The sequence below is a fragment of the Myripristis murdjan genome, chromosome 10, assembly GCF_902150065.1.
Source record: "Myripristis murdjan chromosome 10, fMyrMur1.1, whole genome shotgun sequence".
NCBI lineage: Eukaryota > Metazoa > Chordata > Actinopteri > Holocentriformes > Holocentridae > Myripristis > Myripristis murdjan.
Window position 1 is genome coordinate 8,260,167 of NC_043989.1, and position 22,386 is coordinate 8,282,552.

The 22,386-nt window shown below is 40.9% G+C and overlaps 1 protein-coding gene across 3 annotated transcripts in view; it reads right to left on the reverse strand.

Annotated features, from left to right (window-relative positions):
* gria2b (glutamate receptor, ionotropic, AMPA 2b) overlaps positions 1-22,386 on the reverse strand; it is a 57,502-nt gene that overhangs the window by 6,660 nt on the left and 28,456 nt on the right. For all 3 annotated transcript variants that reach the window (XM_030061987.1, XM_030061985.1, XM_030061986.1), the window contains exons 4-13: positions 16,542-16,738; positions 12,670-12,723; positions 11,878-12,036; positions 9,105-9,272; positions 8,162-8,266; positions 7,530-7,637; positions 6,663-6,869; positions 6,007-6,374; positions 1,645-1,843; positions 75-322 (exon numbers count right to left, since the gene is read on the reverse strand). In XM_030061987.1, coding sequence (XP_029917847.1) covers positions 75-322; positions 1,645-1,843; positions 6,007-6,374; positions 6,663-6,869; positions 7,530-7,637; positions 8,162-8,266; positions 9,105-9,272; positions 11,878-12,036; positions 12,670-12,723; positions 16,542-16,738 — 1,813 coding nt within the window. The remainder of the gene's footprint in view (positions 1-74; positions 323-1,644; positions 1,844-6,006; positions 6,375-6,662; positions 6,870-7,529; positions 7,638-8,161; positions 8,267-9,104; positions 9,273-11,877; positions 12,037-12,669; positions 12,724-16,541; positions 16,739-22,386) is intronic.

A 22,386-nucleotide genomic window follows, 5' to 3' on the forward strand; every position in this document is an offset into this window, starting at 1 on the left:
TATAAGCACAGCTACATCAGGGTAGGTGGGATACTATAACAACATTGGACACATTGTTATACTATTCCACCCACCTTAATGAGGATCCCTTCGGCGTGGCAATCCCGTAGCCTTTGGAGTCCAGGTTCCCTCCCACCTTCATGGTGTCACAGGGCTTTCGCTGCTCGATGTACTCGTTCATGGTGGACTCCAGCAGGTAGGCATACTTCCCTTTCGACTTGCGGACCCTCAGAACCCCCTCGGCTGTGGTTTTCACAAACACCGAGGGCTCTGCGCTGCGCATGTATGTCCACATTTTGTCAAACAGGGCAATTTTTGAACGCTGTATTGAAAGAAGACAATGGGGAAATCAGTGCGTTATTCATATGCCGTCACTGTGAAAGCTGCCAGCCAGTTTTCTCCCTCCCATTATTCGTAGTGCCTGTCTTTTAAAGGGGCAATAAGTGCAATTTCTCTGCCTCATAACACAAAATTACCACATTATATTAATGGAGGGCTGATATGGTTGTTAATACCAGTGACTCGAGGATTACTTTGCCACGGGCTAAGATTTGTTTAGGAACAAAAGCTCCCCGCCCGCTAGAATTTCAAGACATTGACAATGTCAGTCTCAGCTCCCACTCGCATTTTTCAATTGATTCAAGTCACAATGGTAAGAAAAATAACTTTTTCACCTTCACAACATTTCTTGAAAAATTGTATCTTTCATGCTGACCTCATCCTGCGCCAGTAGACATGACTTAAATCTTCAACCAACCAGTTAACTAACTACTAAATAAATAAAGATAGTAAAGATTTTCTGTCAATCCTCTCCCTCCAACTCTCCCATCAGATAAAACTACCTTTCTCTCCTCAAATGATTTCCCAATGGTTTATGCTTTTGAATGATGCCACTCTATCCCAATTAAAAAGGAAATGCATCAACGTTTGGGAGTAAAAAAGCTCTCAAAATGCTATTTCAATGTGACTTTAATGACTTTAATGATAGTGCTACTACTGAGAGAACATATTTCAGCAGTGAAGGTAAATAAGCCTTGTTTTAAAGCAATTACTTACTGAATTGTCTTAATCCTCCTGTTATGTTCAAATTTACTAACATCTTTTATGTTTGGGGTCAATTTGACCCCAGCAGTTTAAACCTCCAGGAAATTATTATAATTAAAATTGTTACCAAAGTTTATGTGTCAAGTACTTTATGTTTCTTTGTTGATGACCTAAATAGCCCTTTAAATAAAACATAACTCCCCCCTGCCCCCACGTATACATCCAGTATTCCTTTTACACGACTATGGAATAATATGCAAATCACCATAAAATCACACTGATTAACCTAAAATTTGAAAGAAATATTAATTTTTGGTATTTTATTGGCTTTATATTATTTCTAAGTACAGATTTTTGTTATTTACTGATGCGTACAAAGTGTGTACAGGACATTGAAAACATATCATCATGTGAATTTCATGTTTACCCGGTAGTACCCATTACATTAGGAAAAATCATTAAATATGAAGCAAAAAAATGATGTCAATCATTTATTTAGAGATGTTAAATTGACCCCAAACATAATAGGAGGGATAAACACATGATGGAAAATGATCAGATGAAATAAACACAGAGCAGCTTTTTCAAACCGTCTCTTACCCTGAAGAACTCTTTAGTGGAGCCAGAGTCCAGAGTCCCGTAGGCTATCTCAGTCTGTTTAGCCAGGTCCTCTGCACTTTCAATGGGGGAGACCATCCTCTCCACCGTCAGGAAGGCAGCCAGGTTAGCCGTGTAGGAGGAGATGATGATTAAAGTGAAGAACCACCACACGCCGCCAACAATGCGACCAGAGAGAGATCTATTGGATGAAGTAAAAAAAAAGTTATTAAAAAATGTTATTAAAATCCACCGCTGTGGTGACATGACTTTGATTCCAGTGTAGCTGCATTTATTTCAATAATACTCTTGGATCAGATGATATAACCTTAATGCACTGTGGGTACGAAAGTCCAATATTTACTTGATTATATCCTCGATTTCCTGCACTTATTCTGTAGCATGCCATCATCCATAACGACAGTAAGCAGATGTTGTGGTGAGAAATATTGTACTCACTTAACTGGAAAGGCCCAGTAGAGTGATAAATACAGACAGGAAGGGTGAATTTTACTGAAATAGGAATTACCAAAATCAGACTCAGACTCAGACTTTGCCAAGATGTGACATTCTTACTCTTTTAACAAATTTTGTGACAAAAAACTCAAAAACTGAAAAAAAAAAAAAAAAAAAAAATATATATATATATATATATATATATATATATATATAAGAAAAGTAAAAAATAATAATAATAATAATAAAAAAATCATCAATATTAAACCTATAAAATATCAATAATAAAATTGATGGCAATATTCTTCTCCTCATGCCACTGCAGCACAAAGTAGCTCTGTACATTTTAGTTTCTAAAATAGTCATCAAAAAAATTACAATTACTTTTGCTTCAGGGTCCATTTTGCAGCCATTTTTGTCTGAGAAGTATTTAAATACCCATTTCACCCAATTTACCCTCAGGGATCCATAAAGTATTTCTGATTCTGATTCTAAAATCGACATGATCAGATGTTTTTACAACTGTAAGCATGGAAGTTGAAACTGACACACAAAGGCAACAAAACTGGTCCGACCGATCTGAGCTGTTTGGGGTAATTTTCTATAAACTGTTTGGGTTTATACAAAAAACAAACAGCTGTTACGCACTAGAAAATTTGCTGTGCGATATGCGGTTAACTTGTTGGGTTCTGGCTTTTAATTACATGCCCCAGTAACATAACAGGGTGCCCAAGACAATAAAACAACCTGAATAAAAGCTGAAAATACAGTGAATAGCACTAGGGGCTGGCTCAGCGTGGAGGAGACTGGAAAAATAAATTAACATGATGTACCAGAACAAACCGTCTCCGGATTTGGAGTCATCGTTACATCATTATCACTGGAGTGAGATGTAGGAGAGAGTTCGAGTCAAATGTTGATGATTAATCTCTCAGGAATATATGACTCTAACCTTGCTTGCACAAAAAAAAAAAAAACAGAAACAGAAACAGGAAAAGAGAAAGAGAAAAAGAAAAAAATGAAAGACCGCTTAGCATAAGCAGCTCATTAAATCCCTATATGCCAAGCGCTTATGGTACACTGAATTCATTATGGGTTGGACTGTTGCTAAACTAAATGCAGGTTTTTTATGTATGTAGTAAACACTCGTGTTAACTTTAAGTCCAACACCTACAGGAGGTGAACAGACAATCTACAGCAGCAAAGCTTGGATGATAACACAGCAAATTAGGAGACGAGACACAGGTTATCCTCCATCTATACACTACCACAGACACCGTTTCTACCAATACGGCAATGCATAGTTAGAAAAAAAAATTGTTTCTTTTGTGTGTCTTTGACCACTGGGATTCCTTATTTCCTTTTAAGGTCCAGTGCATCTTAAGGCTGCAATCAGTGTAACCTGCTGTGGATAAGAACATCAGCTAGATGTCTAAAGGTATTATACTGTAATGTGTTGAATGAATGAATTTCAATTTAAAGTTGCATCATGCAGCTTCATTAATAGGCACATTATCTGTCTGTCACTGACTCTGTGTACACATGGCTTAATCGTGATATTAACCCTCCTGTCGTGTTCGCGGTCAAATCTGACCGGTGTACAAGTTTTCTCTCCAAAAAATGCAGTTAATTTCATCTGTTTGTCATGAGGTTCAATGACTTTGTTCACACATGGCATCTGAACACATAAAATAAATTTGGAGAATTTTTATTAATTTTTGAATGTTTTATTTAACTTGTATACACCCATCGTGTTCCCGGTCACAAATGACCGGTCATTAGAAATGAATGGGTAAGACTACAATTAGTGTATAAAATAGAGTTAAACACATTCTCACACTCCTTTCCCACACCCCAACATGCAGGTGTCTTTGAGCAGACACAGATGTGTGTGAACACACACACACACACACACACAACTTATACCCCTTTCTGGCTTCCATGGCAACCCCCACGGGAAAGTATCTCTCAGACTTCTTTCCCACACCCAACATGTAGGTGTCTTTGAGCAGGCACACACACACACACACACACACACACACACACACACACACACACACACACACACACATCTTATACCCCTTTCTGGCTTCCATGGCAACCCCCACGGGAAAGTATTTCTCAGACTTCTTTCCCACACCCCAACATGTAGGTGTCTTTGAGCAGGCAGGCACACACACACACACACACCTTATACCCCTTTCTGGCTTCCATGGCAACCCCCACGGGAAAGTATCTCTCAGACTTCTTCCCCACACCCCAACATGTAGGTGTCTTTGAGCAGGCACACACACACACACACAAACACACACACACACACATGGACACAGACACACACAGACACACACAACTTTGCCCCTTTTTGGCTTCCATGGCAACCCTCACGGGAACCTACCACGGGAACTGCCAACACCTGTCACCTGACACCTGTCAGGTGTCAGGTGTCAGGAAGAAGACCCAGCTGAAGTTGTGGTCACCTTTCGGTCCAAAAATGGTCATTTTTCCTGGACCTCATCCCCACCTGAGAGGAACGGTCAGCTTCCATGTGAAAATGTCATGAGGATGACTAACTAAATCATAGTGGTCAATGCTGACGGGAACACAAAAGATGCTATTTTTTTGCCACTATTTAGAAAATTGAAATGTTTTCAAAACAGTGTCCTTGGAAAACACTGAAATGAAGTACTCTGTGATAAATACTACAATATGTTTCATCTGAGTATTTGTTATAGTCAAAATAATATCTATATAATGTTTTTTTCCCTAAAAAACGAATGGTATGATCTCAGGTAAATTAGGCCTACAGCACATACATAGCAAATAGAAGTTCAAAACTTGTCATTTTCACAAGAGCAGAAGTTAATAAAAAGATCTAACACAACATTAGGTGATAATATGTATCATAGTGGATTTATAATCAAATATAATGTTACCGGTCACATGTGACCGGGAACCTCATGAGTGTTAGCCCAAAATGAACAGAATAGGAGGGTTAATCGTTTCCCTGCAATTTCAGCGATACTGTGGACAGTTTACCGTGTGCACCATTTTCTGCAGGAACAGTGGACAGTGAATTGGGAGTGGACTGAAAAAAGAAAGCATAGCGACTCCACAGTAAATATGCGGCAGATAAGAGCTGTTCAAAAACACGGATGGATATTGGAATTGTCTTTTTATATATTTATATATTTTCAGTGCAGATTGTCTGCATTCACTGTCTGCTACTTCAACACCTATTTGCGCCTTTGTGGATGTCAGTTTCCTCAGGCAGGATGGATGTCACTTCAAAGAAGACAGCCCATCAATATGAGTGAGCGCTGGCGAGGGAACTTGACCAACTGAGGTGGATTAAGGTAAGACTGACAATAAATTTAACCGAATCTAACTCAGTTGCACAGTGTGGCTATAAAATGTATTACTTCCACTCTTGAAAAACAGCACTCTTGTGGTGTTGTTTTCAACAGCTGGTCCTTGATTTTGTCACCATCCAAGTGAATCTGAATAGTGGTAAGGCTTATTTACTGGTTATTCTTGACAGAACCTAGCTTGGCTGACACCGACTGCGTGGGACAGGGCGGTGCTGTCACTTCTTAGTCTGGACCGGCTCAATCCATGTGGCAAAATTCACACAGAATTTGTGCACTGTTTTTGATTGGTTCTCTTGTTTGATTTTGCAGCACCCCTTGCTGGCCAAACAAATACACATTGCCCCTTTACTGTTAAGCCACCAGCTTCCATAATAATTTGTTTCAAATTGGCAATATGCAACCAGCATTAGATATCATGGGTGCAGTCTTGTAATTATCTGTGTAATCAACTTAATCAAAAAAGTTTTTCATAACTCTGGAGTCAGATGTCAGCCAGGCTAGACAGAACCAGGAGCAGCTTGAGTTCTGGTTCCTGACCTACCTGGGTGAGATGTCACAGCCCTGTCGCATGAAGGCTCCAAGAGAGAACCACAGACTGTTGAATATCCCAAACTCGTTGGTCGACTCGTTGGTCTGGATCTGCCCGTCCTCGTACTCCTCGGTGTGCCACTCGTACGGGCTGAAGCGGCTGACCAGGAAGAGAACCACACTGACGCCGATGTAGGCGAAAACTATGCACATCCAGATCTCGTAAGCCAGCGGGTCCAGGAAGGAGAAGACGCCTGGTTTGGATTTCTGAGGCTTCTTGATCATGATAGAGATCCCAAGAGACATGAAGGGCTTGGAGAAGTCGATCACCTCCTCTCGTACCAGAGTGATGGTCAGTGGAGCCACCGCTATGTCCGCTTTCTGTCACAATAAAGAGCAAAAAATGCCAGTTTTACAGAAGTAAGAGTTGGGAGAACAGTTGAGATAAGATGGGAATGAAGGATTCATGAGCTGCTTTCCAAAATGCTAAAAATCCATTTTGGAAAAAACATCATTGCCTGAAGTTTGTGAAAAAAACAAAACAAAAAATTAAGAATTCAGTTGAGAATAACTGATAATGGCATCCGAGGATTTAAGTTAATTGATTTTTTGAGAAACGACTTCACTTACGAATATCATTAGTAATCAATATCAAAACGCTTTACTCACCCCATACACTAACTCTCCAACCATGCCGTTCCAGATTTTGGTTTCTGCATCGCGGGCTCCATACTTCCCATCCCCCACTATTTTCAGTTGATATTTGAAGCCACAATGCTTCGCTATCTCTGCAGCCAGATCTACACAGTAACCCTCGTAGCGATCATTGTCTACAAAAAGGTCAGCGTTCTTTTTCAGCATTACATACGGCGCTTCCTGAAGCACAAAAACAAACAAACAGCAAGACATGGTTCAGTACAGCGGGTTTTTGTTGCGGATTAAAAAAAAAAAAAAAAAAAAAAACAGCTTCAAAGATAAGTGTTTAACACCAAGCTGATAGTTAATTACGAACACGAGGAGGTAATGGCTTTAAGGCAGAGCGGTCCCTCGTGGTAAGACATTGTTGGGCCGGCACTGATGTGACTGCCAGTCTGAAGACAATGCTGGCCCACACTTGCCTGGAGTGTTTCCTCTGTTTTCACTGAGCGAGACCACTGCCTTCTCTGCTTCAGAAAATGTGAAATTATGATATCGGTATAATACCCAAACTTCCTTCTAAAACAAAATGAAGTCTTAATGTCTAGAACAAATGTTTTTATCATGTTTAAACCTCCAAAGATGGCGTGTAGCACCTCTAAAGGCACCAGCGTCGTAAGGTGGACCCAGAACTGCTCCATAAAATCAGAGGAAACACTGGACGGATAATTTAAGCCAAATATAATTCTTCACTAGATCTTCTATTATTTTGTATTTTTTATTCATGTTTTTCCTACAAGCTTGAAGACAACTGATCAGCAATAATAAAACCAAATGATTTCTCCCATGTATTGAACATAGCACAAATAATCTGAATAAAGATTTTCTTTTTTTCTTTACCAGAATGGTAGTGACGATAACTGTTTTGTTTTCCATTCCCGTCGTGTCATTTGCAAAGACGTCTGATTTGGTTACAGCCATTTTGTCAACTTCGTTCCAGTATCCAATCTGTGGGGAGAAATAAACAACAAAATCTATGATAATAACGTGCACACGCTTGAATCCTTGTATTTCAAAGTTGCTTGGATCAACTGTAATCTCTGAGTCAAATCATCCAAAAGATAGACAGCACATACAGAAAAACCTGTGCTTATGAACAGATGAATGACATTTACACCTGTCAAACCGAGTTGTCAACATAATACATTGGTGCACTTTTTTATCTTTTGGGAAATTAATAATGAATGATTTGTACTTTGTCAGTACAAATGAGGAGACTGTATGTTGTATGTCATTTTTAATGAAAACAAAGATGCAAAGCCATGTAATGCCATGATCCAGTGAAGCTAAACAAGTCGACTACTTCACTAACAGTGCCCGAGTAAGAGGTTTGAATTGCACTGGGGCTACCTATGATGAAAATGTATGCACTCATAATGCTATTGGGCACCACTCAGTAAAGACATCTACTACATATGTCATGGAATCGACTCTTCTTCATTACGTGGGAGGCAGGCTGCCTACACACTTACCTTTACAGGGCCATTGTTCTTCAGCTCCATTATGTTGACTGAGTAGTTGACCCTCTTCCCATGCTGATCGAACTGGATGTTCCCTGTCAGGCCATCCACACGTACCTTAGAGACACAACAACAGACTGTCACAACAGGACAAGATGGTATTTTTAAACGGGCTATTATAGTGAATAAAACTGCGCCGTTTGAAGTCACAGGAAAACAACATTTTTAACAGTGCCTTTGTGATGGAAGTGAAACCAGGTCTATTTTTCTTTTTTTTTTTTCTTTTTTTTTTAATTTACTGTTAAAAAGCAGCACAGTTTGTTAAGATATGAAGATGTAGTTGATGGATTTTCATTTTATGGTGAGCATTCAGAATCAGATCTGCTTTGGCAAAATGCCAGCAATGTGCAGGAATTTGCCTTGGGTGTAAAGACAATGCCAATTCACCACATGTTGACACACATGTGATGAATTATCATATGACCTCTTACAAGACTACAGGCAGTGAAGATATTGCTGTACATGCATGCACATAATGTAATTTTTTTTTTTTTTTTTTTTTTTTTTTTTAAAGAGTATCAGTTAAGTTTGGCTGTCAGTCATCAGCACTCAATAGGAGTTGCCTTGCCTCAAAGCTCACAGGAGAGCTGCCTAAAAATCTGTGGGCAGACTTCTGTTTCTGCTGGCTCTAGGGAGCCAACACTGGAGCGAGAATAGCTGTCAGTACGTGTGTGTGTGTGTGTGTGTGTGTGTGTGTGTGTGTGTGTTTGTGTCTGTGTGTAGAAGTGTCTGTGCGTGCAATCAGTCTTTAGTCAATCTCTGTGCACTACTTGGTGCCTTTGTGGGCGTTTGTGCATTTGCTGAAGGAGATCTGCTGTTACTATGGCAACCAGTCTTCGCCAACTGATGTGTGTGTGTGCATGTTTGTGTGTGTGTGTGTGTGTGTGTGTGCTACCTGTTTCAACGCTCGCTCGATCTCCACTCCCTGAGACCAGGGCACCGCGGGGTTGGCCAGGCAGTCGCCGTTGTTGGCCCTCCTGGAGATGTCAATGCGCTGCTTGTGCAGGTAGCGGAAGGCCTCTGTCATCACCTGCACGGCGTCGTAGGTCAATGCTGACGTGTACTAGGGCAGGACGAGATGACAATCATGTAGCAGAGGAACGGGACTGAGGAGCGAGCGGGAAACTCTCAAACGGATCATTAACCCCTCCCACATAACCCTAAACTTTGCTTAACCCCTTTGATTTCTGATCTTCCCTTAAATTTCCCTTAATTAGCTTGAAAGCAGGACCCTGTACTGGACTGTTCTTTTTTTTTTTTTTAATCCCGCTCTCACTCTCTGCTGCTGGATTTCTGACCATCAGGCCTACCACCTGCTCCTGCAATGTGTGTTTCCTCTCCAGCCTGCACCAGCAAACATGCTGACTATTCACACCCACACAATAGAATAGCATTGACTTTGTGTCTCCTCCTGTCCCACAAGGAAAACACATTATTTTACTGCATAGAATTAATAAGGAGATGCATACCTCAGTAGTAACAAATAATTACATTCATAATAGTGCAATAGTAGATAATTACAGTTATTCTAGTGCAATAAGTACACCTAATCTAGTGTCCAATCACTGGATGACCTACATGGAAAGATTTGAGTGGTCGCCTATTGTTTGGCCAACAAAATAAGCGATGAGAGGGGAAAGGTGCCTAAAACATACAACCTCCTACTCAGCCTCATTGCACCCACAAAAACCAGCTGACAAAACCTTTGATGAGATAACAGAAGCTCTAAAGAAGCATTTTAAACTGACACTACTGGTTAAAGCGGAAGGATTCAGGTTTCACAGAGAGGAATCTAAGTCTGAATCTGTATGGAAGTATATGGCAGAGTTATGTAGATTGGCAGAGCGCTGTCAGATCGGGGAGGGGCAGTCAGACGCACTGAGGGTCAAGCCTGTGCGTGGGCTGCATGAGGGCATTTAGAAACGGCTCCTGACAGCAGACAAATCAGCAACATTGACTCATGCATTGGAGATCGGCGTATCGGTGGAAACTGCAGCAAAAGATGCAGGCAATAGCAAGGCAAAAACATTGATTAACTGTGAGATCTGCGATTATTTTTTTGACCGCCCTCTCCCACAGGCCCGCAGCAAAAGTAAAACTGCCCGCTCCTGTGAGATTTGCAGTTCCAGTCCCAGGAAAGTCCTCTATTTCAAAATTTTAAAAAAGAAAAACAAGAAAAATAGTATAACAACAACACATATATTCTCTGCTGGTTCCAAAGCCTCATGGAAGCAACATCACTCTTATGTAAACTGAAATGTTCAAACCCAAGATGCCATTGCTTTATGGCTGCACCATTACATCAACATGAAAACATCTTGAAATTTTGTTCATTACTTTCTACACACTGTAATCCAGCAGAGCATATTTGGTATCTTTGGAAACCTTTTGATCTCCACAAGAACTTAACATAATGCTCCGTGGGTTAGAACAAAGCCATGCAGCGGGCGTTTGTAATGACGATGGGACGTCAAAGGTGCACAAGTTATTTTTGCATATTGCCTAATTGGCCCCCCGAAAACAGTGAGAGGTAACTCTTTGAAAACTGTTTGAACTTCAGTAACCAAGAATCATGCACCAGCTCGTATCTGGTATATGAAATCTAGAGGGTCTCAATAATTGGGGAGGGGATGCTTTTCTGTGTTTTCTCTGCTACACTTTGTGATTCACACTCATGAACATGGGTGCATTTTACATATAACAACTTGACTCATGCAGCCTCCAGGAACCCTGACCTCAAACAACCCTAATGAAGTGCAAACAAGCCAAAATGATTCACTTATGGTGAAAATGTCCGCACTGTGAAGGTCTAAAAACCACACACGTGCATGCACATCTGCACAAACACACAACACAACCTTTACTCTTCACACTGTGCTCCTCTCTCTGAACTTTAAAGAATATTATGTGTATGGCGCAGCTGCACTTTGTATTCTCTGACTGTTGTGTTTATGTTCTCTGCTGCACCGGAGTTTGTTCTGAGTTGTAAATGTCACAGTGATTTTTCACCCATACTCAAATTCCTCCAGCCTGGCCGTGTGGCAATAAAAAAAGGACTGGAGCTCTAACAAATTTTGGAGACCGAAAGTGGGAGGATATGTGTGGAGATGGCAGGCATGGAGGAGACATGTTTACGATATCTGTATAGGCTCAGGGAAGCACAGTGGGAGGCTTGTTCATTAGCCGCTTGTGGTATACAAGCCGATCCTCATTGACATTGCTCCGGAGGATTCATATAAGCAGATGATCCGACAAATAATCTTCTGTGTTCAAAGCAGCAAAGTTATTCACACTGAATCCTTGATGAGCATTTTTTGAAACTTAGAAAAATACCAGACTAAAATGAGAGTCGGCGAGAATTACGCCTGACATGACGCTCATTTTAGCTCACTAAAGGAAAGCCTATTTGGTTTTATGTAACACTGCATAAGAATAGGGCTTCATGTGCACTGGCAGGTGTATTTAATAATGTACCCAGTTTACATGAGAGCATGTGGACTGGAGAGGGAGACAGCTTACTTTACTTTGAAGTCATAAAACATATTACTGCAATCCATGAACAGAAAAGTGCTTACAAAGAGACACTCAGCCACCCCCCAAATAGATGGGCTTGTGTGTGTGTGTGTGTGTGTGTGTGTGTGTGTGTGTGTGTGTGTGTGTTCACTCACCCTTATTTTACTGTCAGCACCAGGATATTCTTTCTCCTCTAGAGCCTCCCATCTCTGATCAAACTTGGAAACTAATGGATCATCAAAATCCACAATCTGGAAGCCAGACACGTTGGCGCCACCATACTGGATTTTCGACAGGTCACCATCAACGAAACCCTGAAAACATAAAAAATTAGAGAATCATCTATCTATCTATCTATCTATTAGGGGTGTGTGGAGGCACCGCTATTTGCATTTGAATTTATTTTGAAGAAAAATAATTTGGATTCAGATTTGGGGGGAAAAGTGGGCGTGGCTTGAACTGCAAGTTTGTTTGTTTTTTTAAATTGTTGGATTAAAAAAATAAATATAAAATAACTGAAATTCTTGCTTATTAAAACCATACTGGTTTAGGAAACCCACTCTCACGACTATGTATTCTGCAAAGCAAAAGAAATATAATACTAGTCACATTTTTTGTGCATCATGACTGTTATTGTCTATTCTTTTGGTCTATATCCAGGAAAAAAAAGAAGTGTCTGTGTTAACACTATTTCAAATTAAAGGGCTGCATATCAAAGACAGCCAAAGTGGCATTATCCTTTGCATGTAAACTGGGATTGTGGAGAAACTGAATGTATTATTTAAAGCTGAATGTAAAGAAAAATATTTGGAAGGGTAATTTATTTGGCAGAAAGTCATTATTGGTTACTTGCCGAAAAGATTCTAAGAATAATTCAAAGAAATTAGGAAACTGACTACGCAGTCCATTGACTGATGAAATTCAGATGTATATAAATTGTTACTTACCAGATTGGCTATAATGTAGTGGTAGCCTTTTACATGCCGACCAATTGTGATAACCTGCAGGTTAGGAGACACACAGGAGAAAAAAAAAAAAAAAAAAAAAAAAACCTATAGTGAAGATATAGCATAAGAAACAGTGCACGATCCAGTTGAGTGTTGCTGATATTTAATCCTCAGTCAAACAAGGCAGCTGAAGGAACAGCTGATAGAAATGTGACTTTTTAATATTTTTACTTTGCTGATAATGCTTGACTACCATGTCACTGATGTTCGGCCAGCTGTTTTGTGGCAAGATAATTAAAGTTAAAGTTAAAGGTTTTGACAAGTGATTCCACACTTTTCATAAAAGTGTCATTTCTAAACGACAAAAATATCTACCATCCAGTTTATACATCATAATTTGTAACTATCAAATGTAACATGCTGGACTGTCCTGGTCATTATCAGTGGATTAAAACGTCGGTTCACAGTCACAGAATTCTGCTAGACAGAGATATCCAATTCCAAATCCACTTCCCTTATCAGCAGTGAAACTGGGAAAGAAAAAAAGCAGGAATATCTCAGCTATGTACCATTTCAGTTCCTCACATAAATGACACACGTGAAACTAATCCCGCCGCTTGACTGGCACCTCCGTTTGTCAGCGCCGCTACATGAAGCAGATTTGAATAATAATGTCATGTATCTCGTGCGTGAATGTCTTTGACAAGAAGCAAAGAACTTCCACCTGAACGGATTCTGTTATTCTCTGATAAAAAAACAGGCACCGAGGCTGCAGACGCTGGCTTTGTTCGGCATTCGCTTAAATGGACGTCGGCATGCTTTAAATACTAATCGATAAAAGCCTTTCCCGTGGGCAAGAGGCGAGGTATAAATAACCCGTTTATGTGACTCTCGTTTGCCTTTAATTGCAGTTTTGTTTACAGTCTAAATGAACAATTAGTGTGATTGTTACGGTGCCCCTCTCCATCTGCTGAACGGACGGATCCACGTGACGTTATTCTACTATGAAATACACAAGATTTCAGCTGCTGCCCTGCAGGAATGCAGTTCTTTGAAAATCACAATTGAGAAAATGGGAAAATTTTAGTCAAAAAAGCCCCTGCTCTTTTATTTTGTGTTGTAAGATACTGAAGGCCAAAATTAGTAAAATTTCCAGCAAGGTTTTTTTTGTTTTGTTTTGTTTTGTAGTGTCCTGTACATCTTTATCGCAGAAAAAAATCCAGCACCAAAGTCCCCAAATTTTTACAGTGTGGTCAAAACTCATATTCAAAAAGCTGGTGGAGCTGTTTTGACCTGATACCATTACAATATTTAGGTTCCAGTTTGACAAACCACTGCAGCTACAAAGCAACTTACTCTTTGGCGCTCTATTTTGCTGATAGTGCAGGCCCTCATATTGAAATCTACCACTTCTGCAATGTCAGAAGTGCTTGCTGTGCTTTTGATGTTGCTGCTTGGAGGTTGCAGTGTGTGACGTGGGTTTTAACCCCACTGACTTCCACCAACACTTCTAACAAATGTGTGGCAAGCGGGGAGCAAGGTGGGCAATTTGTCTGGAGGTGCAGAGCCACATCAGGCAGAATGAACTCTTTCCTGTTTATCATCACTTCTCTCTGTTCGGAAAAGGGGAACCGAGCACAATATATTGTATGACATGAGCTCCTGCTTTTGTCTATGGTCTTGTGTGTTAAATTCAATATAATTGCTTCAAATTGCTTTCAGATTCTGCCTCCGCCATCTTAAAATCAGTGTTTTTTGGGTGGACTGAAATGACTGCCTCGTTGTGATTAATTACATTGGTTTCCTTATAGCCTGATACCTGATCTCACAAAAATACATGAAATGATGACGTCTTAACAACAGATTACATGGTAATGCCGGAGAATGGGCTAAAATTTCATGCCGGCACCACAGAAACGCTGCCGATGGCAAGTCAAGTAGGATCCTTTGTAATGTTGGGAACACTAATTCATGTGTTCAACAATGTCAGGTGACGTAGTATAAAGAGCAGCTATATGTAAGAAAAAGAAAAACACATTCATCATAAAAAATAGTCACATAATGCAACAATTCTAGACAGATCACTTCAAACTAAGTGCAAAAAACAGTTGAATGCCAAATGCATATGAACACATACATCAGCAAAAACACAGGACTTTCATGCAGTTTGATTCCCATGTGAAGTGAGATTGAATGATGAAGCATTTTAATCTAAACCATGGCCATTTCCTAACCTTAACCAAGTAGATTTGGTGTCTAAACCTGACCAAACGCCTTATTTTTCTCCCTACTTGCACTCTGCAAACCCCGCCTCTGATGGGCTGGTAATTTGCACATTTGTATTCAGGTTCCTAATACACTATATTACCAAAAGTATTCGCTCACCTGCCTTTACTCATACTATGAACTGAAGTGCCATCCCATTCCTAACCCATAGAGTTCAATATGATGTCGGTCCACCTTTTGCAGCTATTACAGCTTCAACTCTTCTGGGAAGACTGTCCACAAGGTTGAGGAGAGTGTTTATAGGAATTTTTGACCATTCTTCCAAAAGCGCATTGGTGAGGTCACACACTGATGTTGGTCGAGAAGGCCTGGCTCTCAGTCTCCGCTCTAATTCATCCCAAAGGTGTTCTATCGGGTTCAGGTCAGGACTCTGTGCAGGCCAGTCAAGTTCATCCACACCAGACTCTGTCATCCATGTCTTTATGGACCTTGCTTTGTGCGCTGGTGCACAGTCATGTTGGAAGAGGAAGGGGCCCGCTCCAAACTGTTCCCACAAGGTTGGGAGCATGGAATTGTCCAAAATGTTTTGGTATCCTGAAGCATTCAAAGTTCCTTTTACTGGAACTAAGGGGCCAAGCCCAGCTCCTGAAAAACAACCCCACACCATAATTCCTCCTCCACCAAATTTCACAGTCGGCACAATGCAGTCTGAAATGTACCGTTCTCTTGGCAACCTCCAAACCCAGACTCGTCCATCAGATTGCCAGATGGAAAAGCGTGATTCATCACTCCAGAGAACGCGTCTCCACTGCTCTAGAGGCCAGTGGCGGCGTGCTTTACACCATTGCATCCGACGCTTTGCATTGCACTTGGTGATGTGTGGCTTGGCTGCAGCTGCTCGGCCATGGAAACCCATTCCATGAAGCTCTCTGCGTACTGTACTTGGGCTAATCTGAAGGTCACATGAAGTTTGTAGCTTTGTAGCAATTGACTGTGCAGAAAGTCGGCGACCTCTTTGCACTATGCGCTTCAGCATCCGCTGACCCCTCTCCGTCACTTTACGTGGCCTACCACTTCGTGGCTGAGTTGCTGTTGTTCCCAAACGCTTCCATTTTGTTATAATAGAGCTGACAGTTGACTGTGGAATATTTAGGAGCGAGGAAATTTCACGACTGGATTTGTTGCACAGGTGGCATCCTATGACAGTTCCACGCTGGAATTCACTGAGCTCCTGAGAGCGGCCCATTCTTTCACAAATGTCTTGTTTCACAGTCTGCATGCCTGAGTGCTTGATTTTATACACCTGTGGCCAGGCCAAGTGATTAGGACACCTGATTCTGATCATTTGAATGGGTGAGCGAATACTTTTGGTAATATAGTGTATATTTATTTTATTATCAATCATCACAGAGTTGAATATTTCTTAACTTATTTAAGCTTTTGATTGAAATGTTGAAGTTGCTGTGTATATAATGGGGCTTGTGGTTAAATCACAGCATAACTTGTTCTGTGACACTATGTGATGTTTTTTTTTTTTTTTTTTTCTTGCTATGGTGTTACAGCTGTATCAAATTTTCACTGATTCCCCCCCAGGGCAATAAGCCGTGTTGCATTACAACAGGATCAGAATGATGAAAACATTGCACCTGCTCCATGATGTCTTTCACTTTATCCTGCTCACAGTCCAGGATCACCCTCCTCTCCTTCTTGTTCTCCAGGTCTTGGAACAGCGAGCGGTAGGCCTCGTCCTTCCTCTCGTCCTTCAGATTCCCCACGTTGATGGCGGTCACCTGCCACTTCCTCTCCGCCGCTGTGTCCAGAACAACCTGCAGCGTCGTCAGGCCTGGAGGAGAAACACGCCGAGACCTCGGTTAGCATCTGTAGTATAGTTTATATGTGTAGCTTAGTTTATATAGCTCTGCAGCTCTAATAACCTTTAACAAGTGCACAACCACGAGATTGATCTACATGAAGTATTTGTGCAAGCATAGCATTATGAGGGTGGTTTGGCTATCTGTCTTGTTTTATGACTGCATGTGACTTTACATTTCTTAATTGCACTTGTATTTAAGTGATCTTTGATCATAATAATGAATTAATGTGAGTGTCCAGTCAACAGTAAATACCCAGTAATTGGATGCACCTGTTATCATTTATTCCAGGAGAATGTTCCTGCAGTTAGCAATGATAATAACCACAGGGTCGGCTTTTTAAACCTGTAAGATGCAACTCTTCTCACATTAAAATAACAACACATAAACAGGATGCATTATAAATTATCTGTGTCTCCCAGTGAGCCAGTGTGTACCTAAATCTCCCAAATAAACAGTAGCACAGAGTAGTACAATAAAATCTAATCTAAAATTGCAAGACCTGTTCAAAAGCACGGACTGAACACCGACACTACTAAGACTGTCTGTGCACGCCGTCTGTGTTTTCTGTGTCTGTGTTGCCTCGATGAATGCAGGTTACCTCAAGTTATTTGCATTTTCGAGGTAGACAGCTCATCAATATGACTCATGAACTTGACCAGCCGAGGGGGAGGAGAGCCCGTCTAACAATACACTCCACCGCCTTGAAGCGAAAAGTTTGATGTTGTAGCTTTAGTGCCATTTTAACTTTTTCTTCTTTTTTTTTTTTGCATCAATGGTTGCAAAGCATTAATCTCTTGTGAACTGGCTTATTTATGTTATTGTGCCCTGATTACGCAGATGGTGTGTGCGCTGCTTTACCCCAAACGCATTAAAACAATATGACACGGTGAAGAAAAGACACAACTGGTCTGTCTCTGTGATTTAATTTTCCTCAGCAGCTGTCCATCAGTGAGACGAGCGGTCAGCCAAAGACTCTGCCGACGCTGCCCATCTGAACTTGAATTCCTATCATGCTCTCTATCTAGTTTCACAGCTGAATCTCTGCCAGTATTGATCTCCGGTCCACAGAGACCAGTTGGAGAGTGATTTGATAAAAGAGTTGAGTGTTTCATTCTACCTTGCTACAGTGAGGTGAATTACAGATGTAATCAATTTCGTGCAGCAGGCCAGTGGTTTTATGATGGTGCCATGGAAAATGGTGGCTTGCGGTTTTATCTGACTGAACTATACATCATAATTACAGTAAGGTCATTATGGCCTGCTTAAAGTTGACTGTTTTATCGATGCCCAGATAATTGGAATTTGGACTGATTTACCCGTGGAGATAATGCAGGGACCAGAGCAAAATGTTAGAGTAAATGTTGCTTCTCTGTAAAGCGTTGCTTAAAGTTGAAACATTAAGAGAATTGTCACTTTGCACTTCATGAGTCATGTCATCCTGGTACACTGCAATGTACATAATGTAACTGCAATGTACATAATGTAATGAAAACTGAGGATCTAAAAAATAAGGTTTTGGCTTTAGGCATTAAATTAGAAGCTGATTTCACAACTCAGTCCTTTAAAATATAGATGACTGAACTATAAGTATGACTAAATAAGTATTATTTTAAGGCTTTAAATTCCCTGCTGTCCATTATAAGGTACAATATTTTTAGTTTTGTGCCATCAGTCAGTGAGCTTTAAGCTAAATATTATATTACAACACTATAAACAAAATCCTAATGAGAGGGCCTACATGCTCATATATGCTGTATAAACTAAAATTATTATCTGTCTGTACAGTGAACCCCATAATAAAAAAAAAAAATCTGCTGTTAACTTAAATCCTAAACTCAAGCAGGAATTTAGCTGCTGCATCTTCCTTCACCGACTGCTTGCCGACTGTTTCCTGATGAGTATTCTCCTTGGATGAAAATGGCAGGTCAGGGCTGTTTAGAATGAGACATATGTTGTTTCCTGGCTCGAAGCCAGCCGTATGCTTTCCTTTTACACCAGCATAGGACTACCAGTGTGCTAAAATGCAAACACATTATTTGACCCTAAATTAACCTCTGAATGACCCTGGATTTAACGGGTCAGCCCAGGGCGGCGAAAGAGGAGACGAGAGGCGGGGTGTAGGCAGGAGTTAGCGCTCTTCCTTTTACAGCCATTTGACAGAGCAAAGGGTTAATCAAAACGGTGATTCACCAGTTATAGTAAACCATAACGTCCTGCATCCCAGTGAGGGGATTATTTCCTCTCCTCCACTGGTGCCACTTGCAGCCTTGATTGTTAAACTTCTTGCTCATTGATCAAAGAAGTCTCGGTGGCTGGATGTATATATCAGCATATGCATAATATGATGCAAAACTATTCAAATGAGGCAAGAATAGGCTCATAAATAATGCATAGAGCCGGCAATCCACAACCCACGTAGGCAGCTTCATATTAGGTATAATCTCTTTGATTTAAGCCATTGTTTCCCCAGTTACCCGCTGTGATAAAAGTCCAAATATCTTTCCCTGGAAATTTCACCTGTTCGAAAAACGCCGTCCAGTTTCTGCATAATGCCAAATGAAGCACCACTTACAGCAATTGCTAAGTGGTTAGGCTTATTTTTGAATGATGTGTGCAGACTATTGCAGGTCCTGGGCATCCGAATGAGATAGCGATTGCCTCTAGGGCTCTCGTCGGACAAACTACACGTATCTGCAAAAACGAAGTTTCATGGAAATGAGGGAAAGTGTTCATTTTCTCAGCTGATGCCCATGAATTTTAGAATTTATGTAAACGGCTTTTAACAGGTCTCAAGGCCCTGAAGGTTATACAACACAGACAACACATGAATTGCCACAAAAACTTTCAATTCAAGTAAGAAAGCAAGAAAACTGACTAATACTGCAGTTATTGATTTTTTTTTTTTTTCTAGGAAAGCAGAGCAAAGCTATTTGAATAATATAGTTGCCTGGATGAGTAGCAATAATCAAGAGCAGCAACATAGTTGATTACAGTATCTCATGTACGTTGAATGTACGCATGTAGGCATAGAAATTTGGTCCAGTGGGTGGAGAGTTTTGCTTCCACAACAGACTCTGGGCCAGAGGCCAGTTTCAAAAGCCTGAAATCTCAGCAGCAGCCAAATAATTACTGAATCCTTGGTATTGATCGGCACCCCTGACATCCCCCTGCGGAAACATGATGTTCTTTTTGTGAAGCGGGGCAGCGAAAATGTTACTTAGGCACAGACATTAACGATCAGACATTTGATGCAAACACATTATTCTAGAAATGTGACTTGGAATAACTGTATTTAGTGAGTCAGAGGCACACATCAGTGCCTATATCACCCCATTGTGTATACATCCACTCCCTACACTGGTGGTGTCTGTTTATCCATTAGTCTCAACATGCTAATTGACTGCATATTAACCAATGGCAACTCTATTGCCTTCTCTCATTCTCTCCCACTTTGATTCACGCACACCCACACACACACGTCCTTGAATCATTTACCAACTCACTCAGACACTCGCTTGCAATCACCCTCTCTCTCTCTCTCTCTCGCTCTCTCACACACACACATACACCCACACAAGAGCCACACATCGGTTGCCATGGGAATGAGTGGTTCTCTCTGACCTAATTAGACGGAGCCATGCAATGATGAAATATGCACAGCGGGCCCTTTAGTGCCACCGCCAACACGGGGACTGGGTGTCAGCGCTAGCATTAGCATTTGGACATTGTGAAACAGATGGTTGAAACCTGCGCTACAATCGAGAGAAGAATACTTGATCCTGCCGTCAGTCAGAGCCCGGCTGACCGGGGAGATTTCCTAATGGCCGGGAAGACTGGGAGATGCGAGGGAGAGCAGAGAGGGGAGGGCGGACAGAGACAAGACAGAGGAGAAATGGGTGGGTGGGTGGCTGGGAGGCTGGGACAGTGCTACCAAAGATGAGGTGGGGAGAGATAGTGGGGGAACACAAAGACACAGAGAGAAAAAAGAACAGAGAGAGTGTGTGGGAGGGAGGTGCAGCAGAGGGAGAGTTTAGGTGATGAGCAACAATAGAGAGACAGAGGTAATACAGAGCAGAAATACACCAAATCCCTCCTAAGCCATTGACGTTACACACTGCATTCTGGCTAAACACAAGCCTATAGACAGTAGCAATCCCACTTTCCTGAACAGATTCACTTCCCATTACCTTAAGCCAGAGTATTATTAGAAGATTTTGGCCAGCCACCCTTAGGCATTCATCACAAATCACTCCAATGCTCTTTGGAACTTAAATTCTGCTTGAAAACGATATCCAAAAACCCTTTTCGGTTGTTAAAAAGTAAATAATAACTGTAGTGATTTTTTTCCTCTTAAATGAAAAATGAAAAAAAAAAAAGAGACTCAAAAGGCGAGCGTTGATTTTAGTGAGAAAACCTATAACCTGCTGTCGCCTCCCTTTTATTACGATGTAAATGGAAACTCTTGAGGTCTTAATTCCAGTATTTCATCGCCGTAATGATATTAAAAAAGAATGGGGCTCTATCTGCGGGAAGAGATTTTCCTTTTCATTTGTATCGCACAGAGCCGGATGGTGCCAAAGCGCTGCGAGAGATTGCATTGTCCTCGACGGCTGAATCACAGTTAGAAGATGACACAGCAAAACGAGTAATGACACAGCAAAATGAGATAATGCACAAGCAGCTATTGGGTATTCTTTAAGCTTTACACTGTATAAAAATAATCTTTACACCACCATGACTCCTCGCACTCAGCTGCCATTTTAAGGATCCACGCTGGGCGGTAATCAGACACTCTTTCTAAAACCTGCTAGATGTTAGCCAGATCTTGTCAGCTTTTCATAAAGCTCTGAGAGGGAAACTAAAAATAAAACACTGCAATTATCAGTCTAATAAAGCGATCTTGTGCGTAAAACCGGCATGACAGAGAAACAGAGACAAAAATGGAAAAAAAAAAAAGTTCAGCTTATTTCATGTTCAGGTTTTATCTGCGCTGAATATAAAGGAAATATTGATAAAAAATAATTAAAAATAGAAAGAATGTGGAAATGAAGTACGCCTGAGTATATTGTGTGAGGACGGATCATTTTTCTTCTTCTTCTGCTTCTCATAAAATCAGGCTCGCTCCTTGATCTTATCCAAGATGGCAATTACAGGTGAGCAAGCTCAGCACAATGAAACTTCATCTCTGCATGCAACGCTTTCACACAACCCTTCAAAGGAGAGAGCCATTTATGATCAAGGACATCGTGGCCTTTATTCAGCGAGCACATCGACTAAGATTTTGAATTTTCAGACCGTTGGCTATTTTCCCAATTCCTGCTTGTTTTCAAGCATTTTGAGTGCCATTCTATGTTTTTTTGAGTTGAGCCCTTCCGGCAAATGCCCATGTAAAGCCAGTCAGCCAGCCAGTCAAAATTTCAGAACAGGAAAACAGTGTGCTGCACTTTCACCAAAATCTGTTTTCTCATCTGTATCTCTCTTTTTTTTTTATTTTTTACTCCTGTATGCTGTTTCCTTGTTGTAACCCTTTATTTTGCATTGTGCTTTCCATATACAAACTTAACTTGGTTTTACACTGTCTCCAGAGGAGCTTCTTCTTGCAAAATTAGTACAGTGT